The sequence below is a fragment of the Triturus cristatus genome, chromosome 2_1, assembly GCF_964204655.1.
Source record: "Triturus cristatus chromosome 2_1, aTriCri1.1, whole genome shotgun sequence".
Lineage (NCBI taxonomy): Eukaryota > Metazoa > Chordata > Amphibia > Caudata > Salamandridae > Triturus > Triturus cristatus.
In genome coordinates this window covers 587,263,346-587,283,891 of record NC_140581.1, presented here as the reverse complement: position 1 = coordinate 587,283,891, position 20,546 = coordinate 587,263,346, and the positions used below count along the sequence as shown (strand labels likewise).

Sequence of the window (20,546 nt, the reverse complement as noted above, 5' to 3'; positions counted from 1 at the left end):
CATTTGGAGTGTTATTTCATACAATCTATGTGGGACACGTACTCTAGGTGCTTCCAGCGTGATATAATCATTCAAGTCCACTGTCACCAGAAATTCCATCAGGTTCTGGCGAGCTATTGTTACTTCTGCCGCACTCTCTAGTATCATCAGAGCCCATTCCCCGTTCATTAGTTGAGTCCTCAGTATCCTGGGTATGTCTGATCTTTAGACCTGCAACCTTCTTTTTGAACTGAGGTTTTGGTTTGGTTTTATCTTCTTTTTTGGAAGTATAGTCTTGAGCGTGTTGCTTGTCTCTGGAATTTGTACGCTCTTCTTGTCTGTCTGACCGTCCTTCCCTCTTGGAGTTTTTTGTTGAACCCTGAAAGGAACAAGAGGAACGTGTATCAGTATCCTGATACCGGAACTTGTTTCCTAATATTGTCCCTATTCCTAAGGTTGTACCTCCTTTCGGAGGGCTCCTGTGGAGGAGATCTACCTCTGGATTGAGATCTGTTTTCTTTGTTTTTCTGTTTTTTGTTATTGTCCCACTACTTCTGCGAAGAAGCAGGTGCCTGCTTAAAGGTGTCCTTCTCGGGACTACTTATTAGTTGTGGTTTTAATGCTTTCCCACCCAAACTGTCTCTGCCTAATTCTGCATACGCAGTCTCAATTATTTTAGGTAATTCATACTCCTGTGGTTAGGGACTGAACTCCCTTAGGCATTGACGGATTGCCATTGATGCTGCTTCCCCTTTAATATTTGATAATATCATTGCTGATACCTGGGCAATTACCTAGTAATTTCATCCCTAAGTTCAGAGCAGGTTCTGCTCCGCACTCATTTTGTATTTGTCTTAATACATTTGGTATTACTGCTAATGATGGGGTACCATGTGTTCTGGTATACATGGCAACAAAAACTGTACCTCATGAGGTACAATCCTCTATCTGTGGTGTTATCCCCATGGGCAAGCAGATTGTCAGCATTCCATGTTTTGCATAAGGGCTAGTATTTGGGAATACTGCTTCTAGCTGTGTTATTTTTTGAGCTACCCAGAACGGCATTTGTTCACGTTTTGCGGGCATTTTACCCATTACTGTGAGTAAAGTTTGTGGTGTGATTTTAGTTGCTGTATTTTGACCTGTATTTGTGTTTGTTGTGGCCATTGCTGGCTGGACCGTAAGTGCCCACATGATGAACTGTGTCATGTTTCTGTAAAGTTTTATCAGTTTTTTGTGATTCAGTGTCCTCATATGGGCAATATTCGTCCAGTATTCCATTCTCTGTGTAGAAATGAAATGTTTTTGTTCTTGCATTTGCAACTGGGAATGTAACCCATGAATAGAATACCTCTGTTCTATATGATTTGTGTACCTCAATCACGATAGCTACCGATCCACCGCTGGATGTTAGACCGTGTGCACCTAGTTTTATGGTAACAGCATTCCTAACATTTTCTGCAATGCAAATTGCATCTGCATCTTCTTCTTCGTCTGAGAGGTGCAGATTTTGCACAACTCTATCCATGTTTTCTGTTTCTTCAGTCATTGTTTTTAGAGAAGAGCTTTTCAAGAGAACTAAGATAAGGTGTTTTGCATACTTTAAGAACAAGGTGTCCTTCAAGCTTGATTAACCAACAGCCAATAAATAGGAATTTTGACTACTCAGGTGTGGCGGAGTTTGTGCCTTCCCTCCCCAGATATCTCCGGGGAATTGTGAGAAGGGGTCTCTGACACTTAGCACGACTGAGCTACTTAGATTCTACTGTTGAATAAGTACCCTACCAACATTGGCGGTGCCATGTTGTGTAGTTCCTATAAAACCTATACAGGATCTGCGCGTTCGGACAGCATACACTGCAGGATTGGTGTCACACTGATTCTGAACACCCCCACCGGGTATGTTGGCCTTTTGTACCAGCTAGCTCACAGTGCCACTAGAACGTCCTCTTACCAAGGAGAGAATAGTTCTTGGTAACCATCAAACATGATAACCCTGATCCCTCAGGACCGTGGAAACAATATACCACTTTTCGCTCAGTCACTTGTGCTTACTTAGTCTGTCTTAGAGAGATACACAGAATAAACAGGCTGGGCGTTTTCAATAAGTATTTATTGAACAGTTGTTATTCTGGTGTAAAATACACGAGCTGCAACAACCATTAGATAGTAACAAATGTAAATGATTAGAAGCACTATGAAAGTAAAAGGATGATAGAGTTCTACCATCTTGCGATAATCATGAATACATACGAGTATATAAAATACATGACAATAAAAAGATGCATACTCCTACGATGCCTCTTTAACTAGATGTACCGAAGTGTACCTAGCATGTGTGTAGGTGTTAAGCCAAGAATTCCTCTAGGATAAAGTCAACCCCATTACCTGGATTGAGAGACTGTGGGGCCCCGTCTTGGTCTCAAGTTGGACACCCCACTAGGGATGTTAGACCACTGCGAGCTGGAGTGTCTGCATGCAGGAACCTCAGTGTCTCTGGTCAGTGTGTCGGCCCAGAAGTCCTGGTCTCCTCTGTCTATCTTAGCAAGAAGAGGTGTATATAACTATATCCTACCTCGCTGTATTACTGTGTCGGATTTAGGATGACGTTGGGAATGAACTTTGTACATAGATATTATACAGGAGATCTTAGTCCTGCTGCGCATCCAAAAATCCGCATGCATAATGTATGAAATTTCGAACTAGGGAACACCCGCGTTCTGAATGCAGTGTCATATCTAGGTAAAAGATCATTCTCTGTAAACCATTATAAGTGTAATGTAGGGAAGAATATAGCTGAAGGGTTACGAAGTTACCTGGACCTATATCAGGGTACCTATATGGAATATAACACCACCAATACAACAACCACCACCACCACCAATACCACCACGTCAGCGCCTCTCGCTTACTGGTAATATCATGAGCACTGTACGAGGCCGGAGCTGCAGCCGAGACCATCCCTCCCTCCCTCCATGCTTGCCATAAAGCACAGCCCGCCCTGCACCAGGAGGTGAAGCCAGGGCCCTACTACAGCTGGAGTGTTTTTTATTAGGACAAAGATAGCAATTACATTACGCAATACCACACTGCCCACTCAAATCATGGAGAGGGCAGGAAATAGCCCCCCTCCCGCTCTTCTTCCTAAGCCGCGACAGTGTAAAAACGGAGCAAAGGTGTTGGAGCGCTTTGTTAGTGTTTATAGCTCAGATCATAGGTAACTCTCACTTCAGACTTTGTGTCTGTGTAATTTACAACACTTACACATCTTCTTCACTGCACTATTTATCACTACTTTGAAGAGGTTGCAGGCCGGTCTCTTCCTCTGATTTTATCTAACAATCGGTCGAGAAGTCCCTTTATTGCAATGCAATAGGGCTCACAGTTGCAAGAGTTTAAGCTATTAGGATTGTAAATGACAATGCCTTTTATTTGTGTTTTAAAACCCAAAACATAAAGAAAAGGCAACAAATTCCAAGGTGTCTCCGCATACTCATTGCTCCAATACTGGTGAGATATGCAGATCTGTATTGTATTGTAAAGCTTACTAAAAGGCATTGTCATTTATAAGGCCAATAGCTCAAACACGCAAGTATGGGAGACTAATGCTTATTTTAATTGGTCTACAGGGAAAGGAGTAATTCCTGATTCCCGGCATGGTGCGATTTTAAAATCTATCTTAATGAAGGGTAATAAACTGCTACCACCCCATTATCGATTGATATCTCTACTAGATGTGAAATACAAAATGTACAATAAAGTCCTCCTGAAATATTTAAGCTGTTGGGCAACCAAAGAGAATCTGATCCCACTGGAGCAGATAGGTTTCTGCCCAAACCATCTACGATCAATCACTGTTTTGTCTTGTGTTCATTGGCCAAAATAGCGATGGAGTCTTTGTTGTTTTGTGGCTTCTATACCAATTTTGACCTGATTGACCGGAGCAGCATTCTGTGGAAATACACTTTGAGCCTTAAATATACCAGGAGATCTTCTGTATATGATCCACCAAATACATTCCAATAATTTGGGTGCAGGTGGAATATAAATGGCAGGAGAACCTTACAAGCATGTTCCCCATTGAAAATGGCTTACGACAAGGGTGCATACTTGTACCTCTTTTATTTCGTTTTTTTGGGCGGATTTTCCAAATGCAATTAAAATGATCATTCCTTTTCATGTTTAATGTATGTTGATGACTAGGGAAGGGTACAAAAGTTACATAATTTACTGTAAAATAATGACACAAAATTACTGTAAAAATATGCACAATTACCCGCAATGCATCTTGCACTCAAGGAATTACCGGAACCATTCAGGTAAAAATTCAACTCAAAAATGTAATTTCGAGTTGATTTCCCTTTGCTCATGCTCAAAACACTGCTGCACTCCTTAGAGTTTGTAGCTATGCCCTAAAAAATTACCGAAACGGCCCGCTCGGGCAAAAATTCTACCTAAACTGTTTGTTGACCTCATTATAGGAACTACCGCTTACGTTCAAACACCGCTGTTTGCTTTCACATTTGTAGTTTTTTGCTAAAAAAATACCTGAATAGTCCACTCTGGTATAAAATGTACCTGATATGCTGCCCAGGTTAAATAATTACTAGAATGGTACATCTTGTGTTCAAATTGGTCCTCAAAATTGCAGAATGGGGAATAATGGCACAATAATGGTAATTTGGCGCAAATCTTCTTATGTGAATTACCAAAATTGTTTCGCCCAAACCTAATGATGACCTGTTTATTTGGGGACTGGGGGGGGGTTATGCCCTGATTGGATTACAAAGAAAGATCACTGTGTTAGGGTATTTTTGTAGACTGAACAATTGATCATTAATGCCACAAAACCAAAACATTAATTTTCTCTGAAAAGTTAACTAAATTCTAGTGGTATTTCAATATTCAAGGACTAGAGTAAGTCCAGTCCTACACATATTTTGGACTATATTTCAGCTATAAATTGAACTGGTCAACACATTTTTCTTTTTTGAGAAGCTCCCTATTGGGCACCGTTAATGCCTTAAGAAGGTTTGATGCTACTTATGGTATTCACACTCTTAAACTGCTCTTAAGAGCAGCTTGTGATAAATTATTAGCCCAAACACTATAAAAAGAAAAATTATTTACACTTGATCAAAGATACGTATGGAGCCATATTGAAGGCCTGTGTATAAAAAGATTGTTGTGTATCTCCCTCAAACACGATTGAAGCCATTCACTTGGAATGACACCTTGATACATGGAACTTGCTCACGGATGCATGAGCAGTCTGCTCATTCAACCAATTGGAAAATACTACAATTAAGGATAAATTGTCACTTTTAGCTAGGTAGGCCTTTTTTGACACAAAGTGGTTACATTATCTGCTATTTTGCATACACTAATTTCTGGTCTAGATTATCCTTGTTCAGGTGTGTATTGGCCCTTCCGTTTATTTAAACTGAAATGGCTACTGAAAGAGAAGGTGCCCGTATTGAGCTTTAACTGCAATTTCCATTACTTAGCGATTAAGAATTTGGTCAAAGAAATTCAGCTAGTGGCTAGGTTCAAAGGACATATATCTCTATCTGGTTATGGTCGCAGATAAACAGATAAGAGATATGTTCTTTAGATTACTGATTGGAATGGATTTTTCTTTGCATTTTGAGAACTGTTATCTTAAAATTATTTTAAAAAAAGGCATTTGTTCATACAATTGAAATGCCAAATATTCCATGATCCACATTTTGCTTAATTGTCTATTTTTTTCTGAAAATAAGGAAGAAGATTCTTCCAGGGGCGACTCCTCCATTGGAGAAGAGGAGCGTCTCCACTTAAAATCCCCCCAAAAGCCCAAAGATGAAAAATAAAATGGTGATTTATGAATGGAGGATGGCTGCTGCCCACAAAGAAACAAGGACAGACATAAACTCCACTTCTTCCTCTCTGATTATTTTATCTCTAAAGCTGCCCCTGGAGATGGTGCCTTCCGACTGTCCATACCTGCCTGGTTGGAGACATGAATTTGAAGTATGAACTGGCAATGATAACAGTTTGCTTGTCCCACAGCACTAAAGCTATAAAATTAGCTGGAGCTCGGCTCAAGCTCTTGGAAAAGCTACACTGACCAAGACACGCATGGACCTCACTGTGGTGCTTACTAAACATAAAGCTGCTTGGTCCCCTTTTCACAAGGCTACGACTCGGCCAGATGTGCTCTTGATGTTCTGCTGGCCTGCCCTGTTACTGCTCTTGCCAGCTTGGAAGCTTTAAATCAGCCCAAGCGGTCTAGAGATGCGGACACTGACCACCAGGAGGCCCTATCAGTTGTATAGAAGCTGAGTGATGACTGGCAATTTGCTAAAGGATCCCCCTAGGCAGCAAAGAAAGTCTTTAAAGATGAAATGCCAACCTCAACCCTGATAGGCTCAGAACAATGATAGTGGGTCAGCTCAAAATTAGGACATATGGAGTACACATAGATGATTGGAGAAATTCTCTCAGACTGAAATATCTGGATGATGGGAGATTAAATCTCTTCAAAGATACTTGGAGGTCAGACAAATTCCAAGGGGTCTTCGCATACTCATTGCTCCAATACTGGTGAGATATGCAGATCTGGATTGTAAAGCTTTAGTAGAAGAGATTGGAAAATTAACAGACTATTTTAGAAGCAATGCAGACCAGAATTACATGGATAAATATATGAGTGACATGAAAGTGAGACGGACTAAGCAGGAAGATGCTATTAAGGCGATGAAAGCGGTGAAATTCAGTCATGAAAATCTCAATTAGGAAAGAGTCCAAATCTTCACCTTTGCCAGAAAGCTTGATGCCCTACAAAGACAAAAGCTGACTGACAGCGATATCCAGTGACTAGAGCAGCAGAAATATGAGACTGGCTCAGAGCTAAACTGAGAGGTAGGGACTGATTTGGAGGAGGGTACATTGTCTGGGCCAAAAATCCCGATCTTTTCAGATGCAACAGTTGTAGATCAGTTGCATTTTCTTAAGACTATAAAGAAGGGCAAAGTTGCCACCGAGGGAAGAACTCAAATTGGTCCCAAAAGGAGGAGGAGAAAATATAGGAAGAAGAGAAGCATCTACAGCCAAACAAGTGAGACAGAGATGGAAGTAGTTGACTGTAATCCTAAATCAATTAAGAATCTCTCTGACATAGAAATAATAGATGAAGAAAAAAAATATTTTCTTTTGGACTCTCCTATTCCACTGTGACCCCGTTTAATCCAGACACGGATTAACATGTTCAAGTTCATTAGGAATTTAAAACTTAACACGTTTTTACCCCAAAGCATAGTACTGCCAAACCTATTGGTAAATCACCACAGAGTAGACAAGAACGTTCTGCAAGTTTCCGACCTGAAACTCATGAGGGAACGGAAACAATTAGAAAAGGAAACATTGGGAATTGGTGATGCACCCATTGTACAAGAATGTATTGTCATCCTGGGATTAGATGTATATGGGGAGGTGACAAGCAGTTTCAAAACACCGTCTTCCTCCTTGCCAGTTATGCAACAAGGTGCCATGGACATATTTATTGACCAAGTTCCACAAGACCTTAAGCTCATGTATACAAAGCTTTCTAATAGAAAACACAAACTGACTTCCAAACAAAAGAATTACAATGACCTTATCAGCAAACAAAGAAGGAGGTCAGATGTTGTAATAAGATAGTCTGACACGTGGGGCAAGGTAGTCTTGTGGCCCATAAACATGTATAAAAATTAGGCATATCAATAATTCAATGATGAAACTTGTTATGTCTGATATCAGGACAAGAAATCAACCAAGTAAGAATTCAATATCATTCAGAACTACTGGAATGGTGCAATGAATGATTGCTTAACCAGGGTGAATACCTATTTCTGAGAAATGATCATCCAAGAATCCCCATTCTCTATTTAATTCCTAAGGTCCACAAAAATGAAACCTCTCCACCAGGAAGTCCAATTATATCCGATATTAAGGGTATTGTTGAGATTACCTTCAAGCATGTGGACTACTTTTTGAGGGATTATGTGAGAAATGTACCTTCCTATGTACAGGATACTGGTGATTTACTTAAACGCATATTTGACTTTTCTTGGGAGGCAGATTTTGTCACAATGACTTTGGACGTTATGTCATTCTATACCACTATAAGACATGATGATGGTTTGAAAGCAATTGAGCATTCTTTGAACATAAAATAACTAATGTTATTGGAGCATACACAGATGCTACCTAGCATGACTAGGTGGTGTTTGGCCAATAATTAACTTTTGTTCAACAAGCACATCTACAAGCAAGTCCGAGGCATGGCAATGGGTACCTGCTCCACCCCCAGCTATGCTAATTTGCATATGGGCCTGTGGGTAGAGCAGGTGCTCCAAAACCAATTTGCAGGGAAATGGTCAGAACATGTGGTCCTGTGGACGCAGTTTATAGACTGCCTTTTTTTCATATGGAGAGGGTACATTAGCAGTGCTACAGAATTTGTGAATGCATTTAACAACAACTGCCTCAACTTACAATTTACCAGCAATGTAAGTACACAAGAGGTCCACTTTCTTATTCTAACAGTGTATGTAAAGAACAGTAAAATAAAAAAACACATTTATAGAAAGCTGACAGCGGAAAATACTATTTCCTATGCCATTAGCTTTTACCCTGATAATCTAAAATGCAGTATACCCCATGCTGAAAATGTACGAGTAAGGAGAAACTGCAGTAAATCACAGGGAATGGTTAAATCTCAGGAAGAACTATTAGAGAGATTAATGTAGATAGATTACAGCAAGGCAAGTGTCATAGATACCAAATTTAGAGCCAACTTAAGTGGTCAAGAAAAACTAGTGTTTACCAGGAAACAAAGTCCCATGGGGGGTACAGCAATTGTTTTGATCACAAGCTACAGCAAGGAGCGGGGGATATTCATAGAAGTATATATAAACCTTAGCATCTTTTAAGAAGAGACCCAGTATTTGGCAAGAAAACCCACAACACGCCATTGATCACATTTAGAAAAGTAAATTCAGTGAGACTAAAGTTTTTCAAAAGTAGCTCTGAAGTAAACTAGCATGAAACATGGCTGATGAGAAGTCGAGATTTCAGAAAAAGTAATAAATGTAAGACATGCCAGTATGGTCTCAATTAACCCGAGGTCACGTCACCTTTCACTAAAAGACGGATCAAGATTTGTGGAGCATTTCACTGGAAGAGCAAATTTGCTGTAGATCTCCTAATGTTTCTGTGCACTAAAATGTACTTAGAAAGTACCATCCTACAGGTGCATAAGAGGATCCTACAGCATGTGCAGGCCATAAAAAGCAGGGGAAACAGCCATCACAACGCGGGCATAACAACGCACTACCATGAGCTACCCTGGAGCCTGCTATTTCAAGGAAGCACATGGCAGTAATGACCAGACTTCAAGAATTTCGTTATTGACTCTATACCTAGAAGCTTCAGAGGAGGAAACAGAGCAATTATGTAGGTTAGAATCCAGGTATATGATGGAGCTCAATACCAGGATCCCAGCTGGTCTTAACATTGAGAAGGCACTATAGACACACTTATAAAGTATCCTTCAATTACTTTCAAACTAGGGAGCAGTTTTTAGTAAACAAAATACACACTAGATAATTAGACTAAAGGAACCGCTCCACCACAATGCCAGAAATAGAAATCAATTCCAGTTTATAGTAATGGTACCATTGTTTTTTTAAGTTTTCAAGGATTACATCTTTGAATATTCGCTTGTATTTCATAAATGAGTTAGTGAGCACTATGCTTAGCCCATTGGGATGAGATTACTCTACTTAATTATTACGGTGGAACACTTTTATGGGATTTCAATGAATAATGTGCAAGTGCTCCAGACTGAGTATCATATAACCTACGGGGCAGGACATCACACCGACATGCATATTTCATTTGAAATAATAATTGTCAAATGTTCAGTGTTTAATACAGTAGCGTTAGAGATGGGCAACTTTTAAGTTGAATAAATTAATGAAATGACACTTTTTTCATTTGGTTTGGTGCACTTGAGCACTTCCTCAGCACTTCCCGCAGAAGGTGGGATTAATGCACCTTAGAGTTGTGTTGAAAAAGTTTGTTGTGCGTCATAATGATTTATTTACAAGGGGCTTCAACCGTGTAGTGCTACACCCACAGAGGCAGGATATGCTTCAGGTGGAATAAATATTGTTACCATTATTGTAGAAGTCTTTGAGAAGGATATTTTTTGTCCCAAAGACATGATGAAATAGTACTTTTGCTATGTTTTTCGTTATAATGCACTTGAGCACTTTGAGAGTACTTTGATATTTTAAATTGACAAAGGTAATGAAGGCTTGCAATCAGTTTGTGTATTTGGATCAGATTTATGTTAAAATTAATTTTCAGCATAGCACTTTATAGGTAATTATTACACGAAAAGCACAAAAGTTTACATGTGTAAAGATAAAAGTATTTCTCCATGCTTAGTAATGAATTGGCCATGTGATCATCTGCAAACTACTACTAAAATGGCTCTCTGCATGTGACCAAGTCTGAAATGCGTGATGGTGGACATTACTGAGTGAAGGATTACCAAATAACTCTTGAGCATTTTTGTCGGTTTCTTGGAGGGTGCTGAAAGTGTTCACTTATTGGAAAGAGCTGGCTCTGTTTTACTGATGCCCCGCTTGTATGGAGCACTGTGGCTGAAAAAACAAAGTTAAATGAAGAGTTATATGTGACGAAGTTAGTAAATAAATATACTTACATATGTATAAATATCTTAGCTAATAAATATATTTATTTATAGAGACCTGTATATATATATATTATTAACTGAAAGAACAAAAGTTAGAGGAGTTATATTTTAGGGAGGTAGTATTATTTTAATTTCCATTATAACAAACCTTTGAAATTCACAGAAAAAGCACTCGCCTATAGAATCCCCCAAAAAACTGAAATCCTCTAATCATATGTAACTGACATTAATACACATGCACAACCATGGATTTCAAATACCTTCAGTGATAAATTATGTGAGGATATAAACAGTGCATTACAGCTCTGAAAGTTATACTTCTGTCCTGTAGACATCTCTTCAGGGAGAGCCCACACCATCCACATAGGCAAGCCCCCCCTAAGTAGGCCGAGCATTGTGCAAAAGCTTACTCTCATTAGCAGTATAGAAGCTATTGAAAGTTTCCCCTAGATGTAGCTCACTAAATACCTTTCAGTGTCGGAAGCATAGAGCAAACTGGAACGCTCAGTGGCTGATGTCATCAGCGATGTCATTCATGATGTAATTTTAGATGTCATCAATGATGTCATTAAACATGTCATGAGTGATGTAATATGTGGGGTCATATAATTTTTTTTGTTTTTTTAAGCGTTAGTGTGTGTGTTATTTCAACATCTAAGTATTTTGTCACTTTAGTCTTTGTTTTTCAGTGAATTTCTAAGTTTGTTTTTTTAAACATAAGGTATACTCTTACTACCATACCTAACTATAAGGTCACCCTTACATTTTTATTTTTTCAGTGAATTTCTAGTTTTTTTTTTAACATAAAGTAAGATCTTAATGCCATACCAGACTATGTCTCTTTCACCTTTGTTTTTTTCAATGAACTGTGGTGTGGTTTTTGATCATATTTACTCAACTCCTTTGCTGAGCACAGCTTTTGGTAGTGTGTAGCAGTGAGTTTGCTGCAGGGCTTGACCTCTGGCCAGGTCCTGCTCCTACTCTCCCACAGGCAGCTAACCCCCTGCAGATCCCTCACCCAGAATTTTCCCCCTTTTAAATTGTTTTTGCAGTACTCGTGCTGTACCGCAATCAAGCATCACATCCTTGGTATGGTGGGACTGTGAAAGCTTTAATCAGTGAAGTTTGCATGGTCCCACAGTACAGCTCCCACAGAAGTATCGCTGTACCTCATGTAATGCTGGCTTCCACAGGAGTACTGCTATAAAATATTTTTTGGGCCGGGGGAGGGGTTAGGGTGGGGTGGGTCCTCCTATGTCCCTTACCGATGAGTGCTAGGTGGTCAGGGTGTCTCGACATGGCCTCCTTATATGTTTTTGTTTTAATTTGCTCAGGTTTAATGGCGGACAGCCAATCAGATCTTTCTGTTTCATGGTAACGAAAAGGGTGACAGGAAATAAAGTTCTCTCAACCAATCAAAAACCCTTGTTTGTAAAATGTATATTATTGCAGGCTCCAGTGATACCAACTGTCTGGATATATACCGTTTTTTTAACACTTTCAAGCTCACCCTAGCACGTCTTTAAATGTGAATTTTTAAAAAATATGTGAATGGATTTACACCAATTGGCAAAAAGCAAGCTTTCTGAGGAAATTTGGTGTAAAAATATTCAGCCTTTTTTGTATTGATTTTCTATGGGAATTAGACAGAAAAATAACATTTTAGCTCCCCTCCCCTTTTTCTCAGCATCTGGTTGACCGATCACCCCAGCCCTTTCCAGGAAAAAGCTGAGGTGAATGAACTTTTTTTAGGAAAGTTTCATGAAGATTTGTCAAACAGCACCAAAGTTATCATTGAAACAAAAAATGCTCTTCCTATGAAAACTCTGACCTAACTATAACTACACAGTGGTGATCGCTACTATAAATGTGACCAAGAAACAAACTACAACTTTTTGTTTGAAACAAGTGCACCAATAAAGTGCACCAAATAACAGAGTTCTGGCAATGCTATTCATTAGAGATAGCATTATAATGTTTTTAAATATGTAAGAGAAACTCTGAACAGTAGGTTTAGGTAGATCAAGATCGGAAATAAAACAATGAACCATGCTATTTGAAACAAATGCACTTCATTAATAAACTGCAAAGATCCAAAGCCAGGTTTTTACCTTACAGGACACGTAACTAACTTGGGAAATCTCTGATTGCTGAATCTCTGATTCCATGTTACAATTACTTAACAGAGGGAAGCTAAGCCGCGTCTGGTGGTAAGTGGACTAATGTGTCCACTGTAGGGGCCTGTTTTTGACCTCATGGTCACAGGTTCTAATCCCGACGGGTCCACTCAGTCTTTCATCCTTCTGAGGTCGAGAAATTGAGTACCATTGAGTTGGCTAACAATAATCATCTGTTATTCAGCGCCAAAATGCCTACTGATGAACGTGTGCTTTACAAATACACATGGTATGTTATGCTATAGGGGCCCATACTTACAAAGCTATTTAATGAGTCTTTCTCACTGCACAGATTTAATCAATTTAGTTCTTTGTTTCGGCAAAACACTCCTATGCGAAGTTGAAATGTATAACAAAGTTTTAAGCCCCACACATAGCTAGCTATGCGTCCTCTTTGTGTCAATTTGACCGAAAATTGACATTCGTACCCGAGGCGCCCAGAAACTGTATATTGTGTCCACGTCTGTCAATGAGTGAAGCAACATTACTAAAAAACATTTTTCCTAACGCTTGTGTGTGTGCGTGTATTTGTTTTGATAGGTGTGCACAAATACACCGAGGACTAACCAGTAGTTTAACAACTGTATTCTCTGTTTTTAGACGATGCCAAAAACGTTAAATCCTCAGTGGAGGGAACAATTTGACCTTCACCTCTACGAAGAACATGGCGGAATCGTTGATATCACTGTGTGGGACAAGGATGCCGGCAAAAGAGATGACTTTATCGGCAGGTTGGTAACATCGCAGTATGCCTGTCTTCCGAGTGCACAAATTGAGAATTAAAGGAAATGCTTTCAGTTTTCCTACAGCGTACACCTGTTAACTTCTTACACAACTCGCTATAACAAATTGTGTGGCCATCATGCGAATAGACAGTACCCAGTCTTTCCCAGTAGGTGGCAACGTTTACCAGAAGATGTCAGAGAGTTTCATATGTGGAAAGATTTAGAATCGAAAGCTGTTTTGAACAGGTGTATAAGAAACGTTTTAGAATAAATTGCGCTTAAGTAAATATATTTTTTCCCCTGAAACAACGAAGCTAGCTCCTGAAAGACGGCACGTCTTCATATTCAACTGAATGAAGAATCAGGATTCTTTTAATGTGTCGGAAAATAATAAATATACAATATATGAATCGATTCGCCATAGATTAAACTGTCTTAATACGGTTGGTCGCTCAGCATCTCCAGCCATCGTGCAATGTGATGGAAACAATGAAACGTGCGAGATCTGTACGCTATATCAATCTTAAGTCATATATTTACCGTTTACGGCTGCATTGTGTAAAACAGTGGAGGTAACTTGCAGTGGTAGAATGAACGATGTAATTGTCAACCTTTAGAACACTGAGTTGGATAATTGTCGCATTTTATGCATCCAGTGGAATTATTCAATGTGCTGATACGAGTCTGCCCATGCAGAAAGAGCCATAGCTACCTAATTCCTATGGAATTTTAGATGTGAGCAGAGGATTACCATATGCATTTACTAAAACGTGAGTGGGTCCAATTTACTAACGTAACTTACACTTTTGTGTAACTTTACTACTATTCGGTATTCACAAAAGTTAACTTCGACCAAAACCTATCTTTACTACTTATCGGTATTCACAAAGGTAAATTTCGATCCAAAAACTAACATTACTATTAGAAACTTACCTTTGTGAATACCGAAAAGGAGTAAAGTTAGACTTGTGGTCTAAGTTTACCTTTGTGAATACTGAACAGTAATAAAGTTAGACTTTTGGTTTGAGGTTACATTCGTGAATACCGAAATGTAGTAAACGTACATAAAAGTGTAACTTTACTTGTGAATGGGGCCCAGTGCGTCCCCCCTTAGTCCAGTTACGTTTCTATGCGTTGAGGACAAATCATTCTATTCCTTTCCTGTGAAAGGAAAGAGCCAGGACCTTGATGTGCTACAAAAAGATAAGTAGGTGAACTTTTAGCTGCCGTCTGACTGTTCTATACACATTATTATTAAGATTCCATAATCTGGCTTGAAATAAATATTGTTTTGTTGAGATGTTCCTTTATAGCTGCTGTTTTTTTATTTTCTGTGGAATGCAGAAAAGTGATGGAAGAAATGATTGAATTAATCTCAGCCACTGATAATTACTTGAAGCTTTATCTCAATCCATCGTTTTTTTTCCCCACCATGCCACCTCATATGAGACCCAAACATATGCAAATCAGCCTGTTCCTGCTCCAATAAGAACAATCTAGCCAGAGCTGCCAAGACAGACCCTCTTTGAACTGTAACACAAGCAACCCAAACATATTTTGGCCTAGTTAGGCCTCATTATTTGGCAGCAGCTTGGTTCCAGTGGCAGAGTGAGCATTGGACCCACATCTGGGCATAATCGTTGCAAACAGTGCTTCTCACTGAAGAATACAAGAGGCTGAGTTGTATAAGGCAGGTTTCTGTCTAGAATGGACCAGCAGATGTTAAATGGTGGTCTGGATTGCAGCCCCGAGTTTCTGCCAGTGCCTAATATTAATTCAAGCACTCATTCCTTTACCTTATTGTTTTTGCAGTTGACACCCTTAGTGTGATGGGTATGCCCAGATATGTGACCTGTGCTCACTGTGCCATAGGACTCAAGCAATCCCTCACTGGAGAGATCTAAGTAGATCAAAACAGGCCTGGGCTTGCTTGTGTTCCACTCTATAGGAAACCTGGCCTGTCAGGTGGGGATAGACTGTTTCTCTTGGACCACGCCCAAGCCTGAGTTGCATAAAGTGGTTCTCTGTGTAGAATGGCACAGTGGGCAAAAACAAATCGTCTGAAATGTGTCTGAGATTAGTTCAGACTTTCACCTTGTTGTTTTTGCAGACAGTTTTGTATTTCCTGGCATTACATGTTGTTTAATGTTACATTATTTGATACTGTCTTCTCTGCTATGCCTATTTTAATTATTTAATTGTAGTTTTATGTTGTACAAGCATGGCGCTAGGATGGGCGTTAAAGCGATTTACAACTCATACAAGGGTACAGGTTTAATAATACAAGAAAAGTACACGTGCCCACAGGCTCTTTACCTTTGTGAGATAATTACCAACAAACAGTAAACACAAGGCAACAGTACAGAAGAGAGAAATACATACATTGGTGCTTTAACTATTTAAGATTTACAAGTAAAAAGTGAAAATACAGGCAAAAATACCAAATGGAAATCTACTTGCAGAAGGAGAGATTACATTTCAGGTACTTTAAATGATTAAACTGAAAACTCTTCCAAATAAGATGCGAAGCTTAAATTGCAAGTAATGATTTAAGAAACCAATGAGTGAGCCAGTAATGCAAAGTGTAACCAAAAGAAAGATACACATGGAACAGTCCGGATAAGATAGTGAAAGGGAAGGGAATATATATAGAATAGTAATGAATACAACAACATTTCCGTTACCTGTAATAGAGATTGAAGAAAAATGTAAAAATCAAGACAAAGATGAGAAAGACGTGCCTACTAGAAATGAGAAGAAGGCGTATTTAATGGAGCAGGTTAAGGGTGGACAACCAAGTCAAAAGGGGTAAAGAATATGTAAGTAAGTACGAAGATGGTTAGGGAGTTCCAGATTGGAAGTATCTTTTGAAACACAACATTTTAAGCTCGGGGATGCGGAGAGCCGGGGGAAGTGAGTAGCAAATTCTAGCAGTGCAGCCAGCATGCAGATGAGACATGCTGTTTTCTGAATGTTAGTAGATCCAGCAGGAAGGATGCAAATTGATAATGTATCCTTAACATTTTTTTATTAAAATTGAAAATGATAAAAATGTATTCACTTATTTAATAATGTATTTATTTATTTACTAAATAAAAATTATTACACATTTTTAAAATTATTGAATTAACTAATTAAAAATGCATACCTAAAAATTGTTAGTCCCCAGATATTTTCAGCTTTTTAGGCAAATAATGAGAAGCGCCTGCATGAATTACTTGCCCATAATGCATCGAATTTTGAGGACTGCTCTAGCTGAATCAATGTCCTCTTTTGCTTCCAGAGACAAAATGAGCTGCCTTCAGTGGTGCGAGGTGCACTTTTGGCCAGCCAACTAGGAGGGAGCTGTCATAGTTCAGAGAGACCAAGAGATTGTACTATGATCTAAGGTCCTACACAGAAAACCACAGAAGGAGGCAGCAATAAGACATGAAATTGTAGGGGGCTCAATTTTGCATAGCTCACCGGGAGTAACCATCAGCCGCCCCCACCCCCGCGAACTTCGCCATCCTAAGGTGTGGAGGATTTGACAGTCTGCCAGCGGATGATGCAGTTCGGACTGGACTGTTCCCATAGGGCACAGGGTCAAGACTGATTTGCATATGGCTGGGTCCAAACTGGAATGGCATGGTGAGCAAAAAAACGATGGATTTAGGCCCAGATCTCTGTACAGGGGTGAATGTATGATATTGTTCTGCATTCTGTCCATCAACAGTTCTTTTTGCAGCGGGTGATTACAGGCCAATGTAGAAAGTTTAGCGGTGACCTGCATTTTTTTGTTCTAATTCGGGATCCTTTACCCCACTGCATATCTAGCCTAAAGTTGGAGTCCCTCGGCATCAAGCTCACTAGTAGGCCTTAAAAAATAACAACTAACACAATATTTTGCCGTCTGCCTGTCAGGATCTCACCTGTGTTTCCGCAGGAACGTCATGGAACTGAAGTATGGTCTGCAACTTCTCCCAATCACCTATTGCGCTTGACAACATCTAAGCAAAACAATGGTAATCCGGGGAAGAAGGGAAACAAAACAAGGAAAGAAAGGGAAGAAATCCCTCGTCGCAGCCCAGTATCCACCGATCTTCGTCAAGCCAAAACAAAAGGCTGTGGACAAGAGAGAACACACATTAGAAGGCCAAATAACACACCTTTTTATCTCTGAGTCTACGTTTTCTCTTTCTTTACCTAAATGTTCCCTTCTTCTGTTACTGGGTACATAGGTGGAAGATGTAGTGCAAAAGCGTCTGTATAAAGGTGTGAGATATAAAGGGATATTACTTAGTGAGAACAGGGTCTGCTGGGAAAAGAGATACTATATGTTAAGTATGTATGACTTGCTCACCCAAGAAACAGACGTTGTTTGCAGTAATATATATACTGTGAAAAGTGTATGATGGCCAACAAAACGTAACCTCGTCATCCGGTTTCAGCAACCTCACAATTCCCTTGTAGGTACTCACAGGTAACAGGAAGGAGACACTCTCCACAACACCCCAGGCACCAAATCAGGTAAGTGATAGAGGTAGGCATAAAATAACAGAAAACAAAAAAGGGCAGCGCAAAGGCGCTGTTACCGTAACCACGGTCTAGTAGTCTGTAATCTCTTTTCTTCTGTACTTTGTAGGAATCCAGAAACGAACTGACGGAGCAGCCGAGGAAACGAACCACCGAGAAAGTTCACCACGCCAAACCGATGGAGTGCGGGACGCAACAAAACCGGAAGAGATTCGGGTAGGCAAGCAAGTTCAGAAGCTGGAACGCGAAGTGCAGTTACACGGAGAAGGCCAGTCTTTAAGCTTGCCTGATCTATCCTCAGCTGGCGGCCATCTTTGTAGTCTCTTCATCCCGGCTCGGCAATCGTGACACTGCCTCTGTCTGTGGGGCCCAAAAAGAAACCTTCTAGCTTCCCAAACGCTGCCACAGTTGGGACATAAACTTTGCCCCCTACCCCCACAGGGAACACTCAGAGTTCTGCTCAGATGCAATCACTCCAGAAGACGGACTCCCAAAAGGACTTAATTACATGCCACTTTCAAATTGTTCCCAGCTCAGGTGTTTTGCCAATTACTCCCACTACAACTTCATCCAGGACCAGTCGGAGCACGTTCACCACGCCTGAATGTATGAGGACCGCTACGCCTAATGGATGGCGAAGATCACACTCATGTTCTGGGGATAGAGGCAAAACACAGTAAACCAACAGTATCCTTCAGCTGTTTCCCTCATTTCTCAAGCATTCGAGCAATCAACGCCAGACCCAGCATACACGCAAAACATAGAGTATATATGGGTTTTTGAGGGAAAAGAAGAAAAAGCGCGGGTAACGAGTAGACAAATTCATTTCAATAGTGCATCAGGGCCCGCAGAACCAAAGTGGCACACTTACAACAGTGGAGAAGAACAGCACAACCAATGGAAAAATGGATATGGGCGAACTAACTGCTTCCTTTCTACAAATCCTTGAGTCCAAGATAGAAAGAACTCTGGAGCTCACTCCAAAGCAGTTTAGGACCTCGGTAGACCCCAGGGAATCATCAACAGAAACACAAGACATCATTCATAGCAATGTTTCACATTCCCCAGTAAATACTGCAGCTTAAATCTCCATAGCAAGTGCATTGCTGTGGCAGTACACAAAAATGGAACTACAAATAGATCTCCTGCAATCAATCACGCACCGTCTGATCACTTTAAGCAAGAAGATGGACACCATCCAAGAGAGAATACAAGATACAATAAGCCCAATGAAGTGCTCCCGCTCATGGGCAGCCGTCGTTCCCAGTTGGATGTCACTGCCAGAGATACTCAGTGAGATTTTTGCTATAGTTAGGGGAGCAAATGACAACATAACACCATCTTGCCCGAAAGCCCCCTATGAAGTAACCCTTGCCCTGCAAGTACAAAGGGGTACCCTCTAGCTTATCAATGAATAGTGACAGTCCTAAGCACATTTTCACTCGTCACAGTCAATAAGCGTCAACCACCAGCCTCCCTACTGGAATCAAGCCCCAGCTCCATGCTGGAACAGAGAGGCAACAGACCATAAGGCCCTAACCAGCATCAGTGTCCCAGCGTGCACTTCAGCAAGAAGGAGGGCCAAGTAAAAATTGAAAAGACAATACAAATAATCGAAAGCCAAATAAGCGGTGCTGCAGTCATCCACCTTGAACCCTCACACATCAGGAGCCAATGTTTCTGACACACTGTATCCAATCTTCAACTTCAAAGCGATCTCCCACAACCATCCACTAAGGGAGGGTAAGGGTCAGGAGGCAATTAACTCAATTTTTCCCAAGAACATATGGGAATGTCTTCCCGGTGAGCACAATCGATCAGGTGCTGACAAAGAAGGTGACGGATGCCTGCACCCAGTTCTCCCCAGTCAAAGCCACATGCACTACAATTTATGAGCAAGCAGCAGAGCCTTCTTCTCATCCGTACACCTGGCCAAACCCGTCCAACAGTCAGCCTTCTTCTGCATCTAATATGGATAATAGCTACAAAGGAAATCTCACAACAGGTACCCAAGGCCTTGTCCCTTCAATGCCACCTCAGATAAATAGACTGGCACCAGCTATGTGCTTAGTTCCAAACGTGGCCCCCCATATGTATGAGGCAGTACTTACCCCAAGGTATTATGCAAAAGGGCCATTTGACACTCTGAACAGGAGCAATATTTTATGTTTATTTAGCCGTATTCTATCTTTGGCCACAACCCAGTCAGACAACCTTGAGTCAGTTAGATTCCAGAAAATGCAAGGAGACACCCGTGGTGAATCTACCCTGCTGAGATTTCGGCAACAGTGTCCCCTATTCACAGCGCTCAAGTAAGCACCACAGCTTAAGGATTGGGAAATAGACATACAACCCCCTGCCTGGAAAATATCTGCATGTCTTGCACCCTCCCATACAGGGCAT

At 40.4% G+C, this 20,546-nt stretch overlaps 1 protein-coding gene across 10 annotated transcripts in view; it reads left to right on the top strand.

Moving 5' to 3' along the window:
- Positions 1-20,546, top strand: part of MCTP1 (multiple C2 and transmembrane domain containing 1) — a 2,372,456-nt gene that overhangs the window by 1,324,793 nt on the left and 1,027,117 nt on the right. For all 10 annotated transcript variants that reach the window (XM_085632490.1, XM_085632489.1, XM_085632491.1 and 7 more), the window contains one exon: positions 13,504-13,634. In XM_085632490.1, coding sequence (XP_085488616.1) covers positions 13,504-13,634 — 131 coding nt within the window. The remainder of the gene's footprint in view (positions 1-13,503; positions 13,635-20,546) is intronic.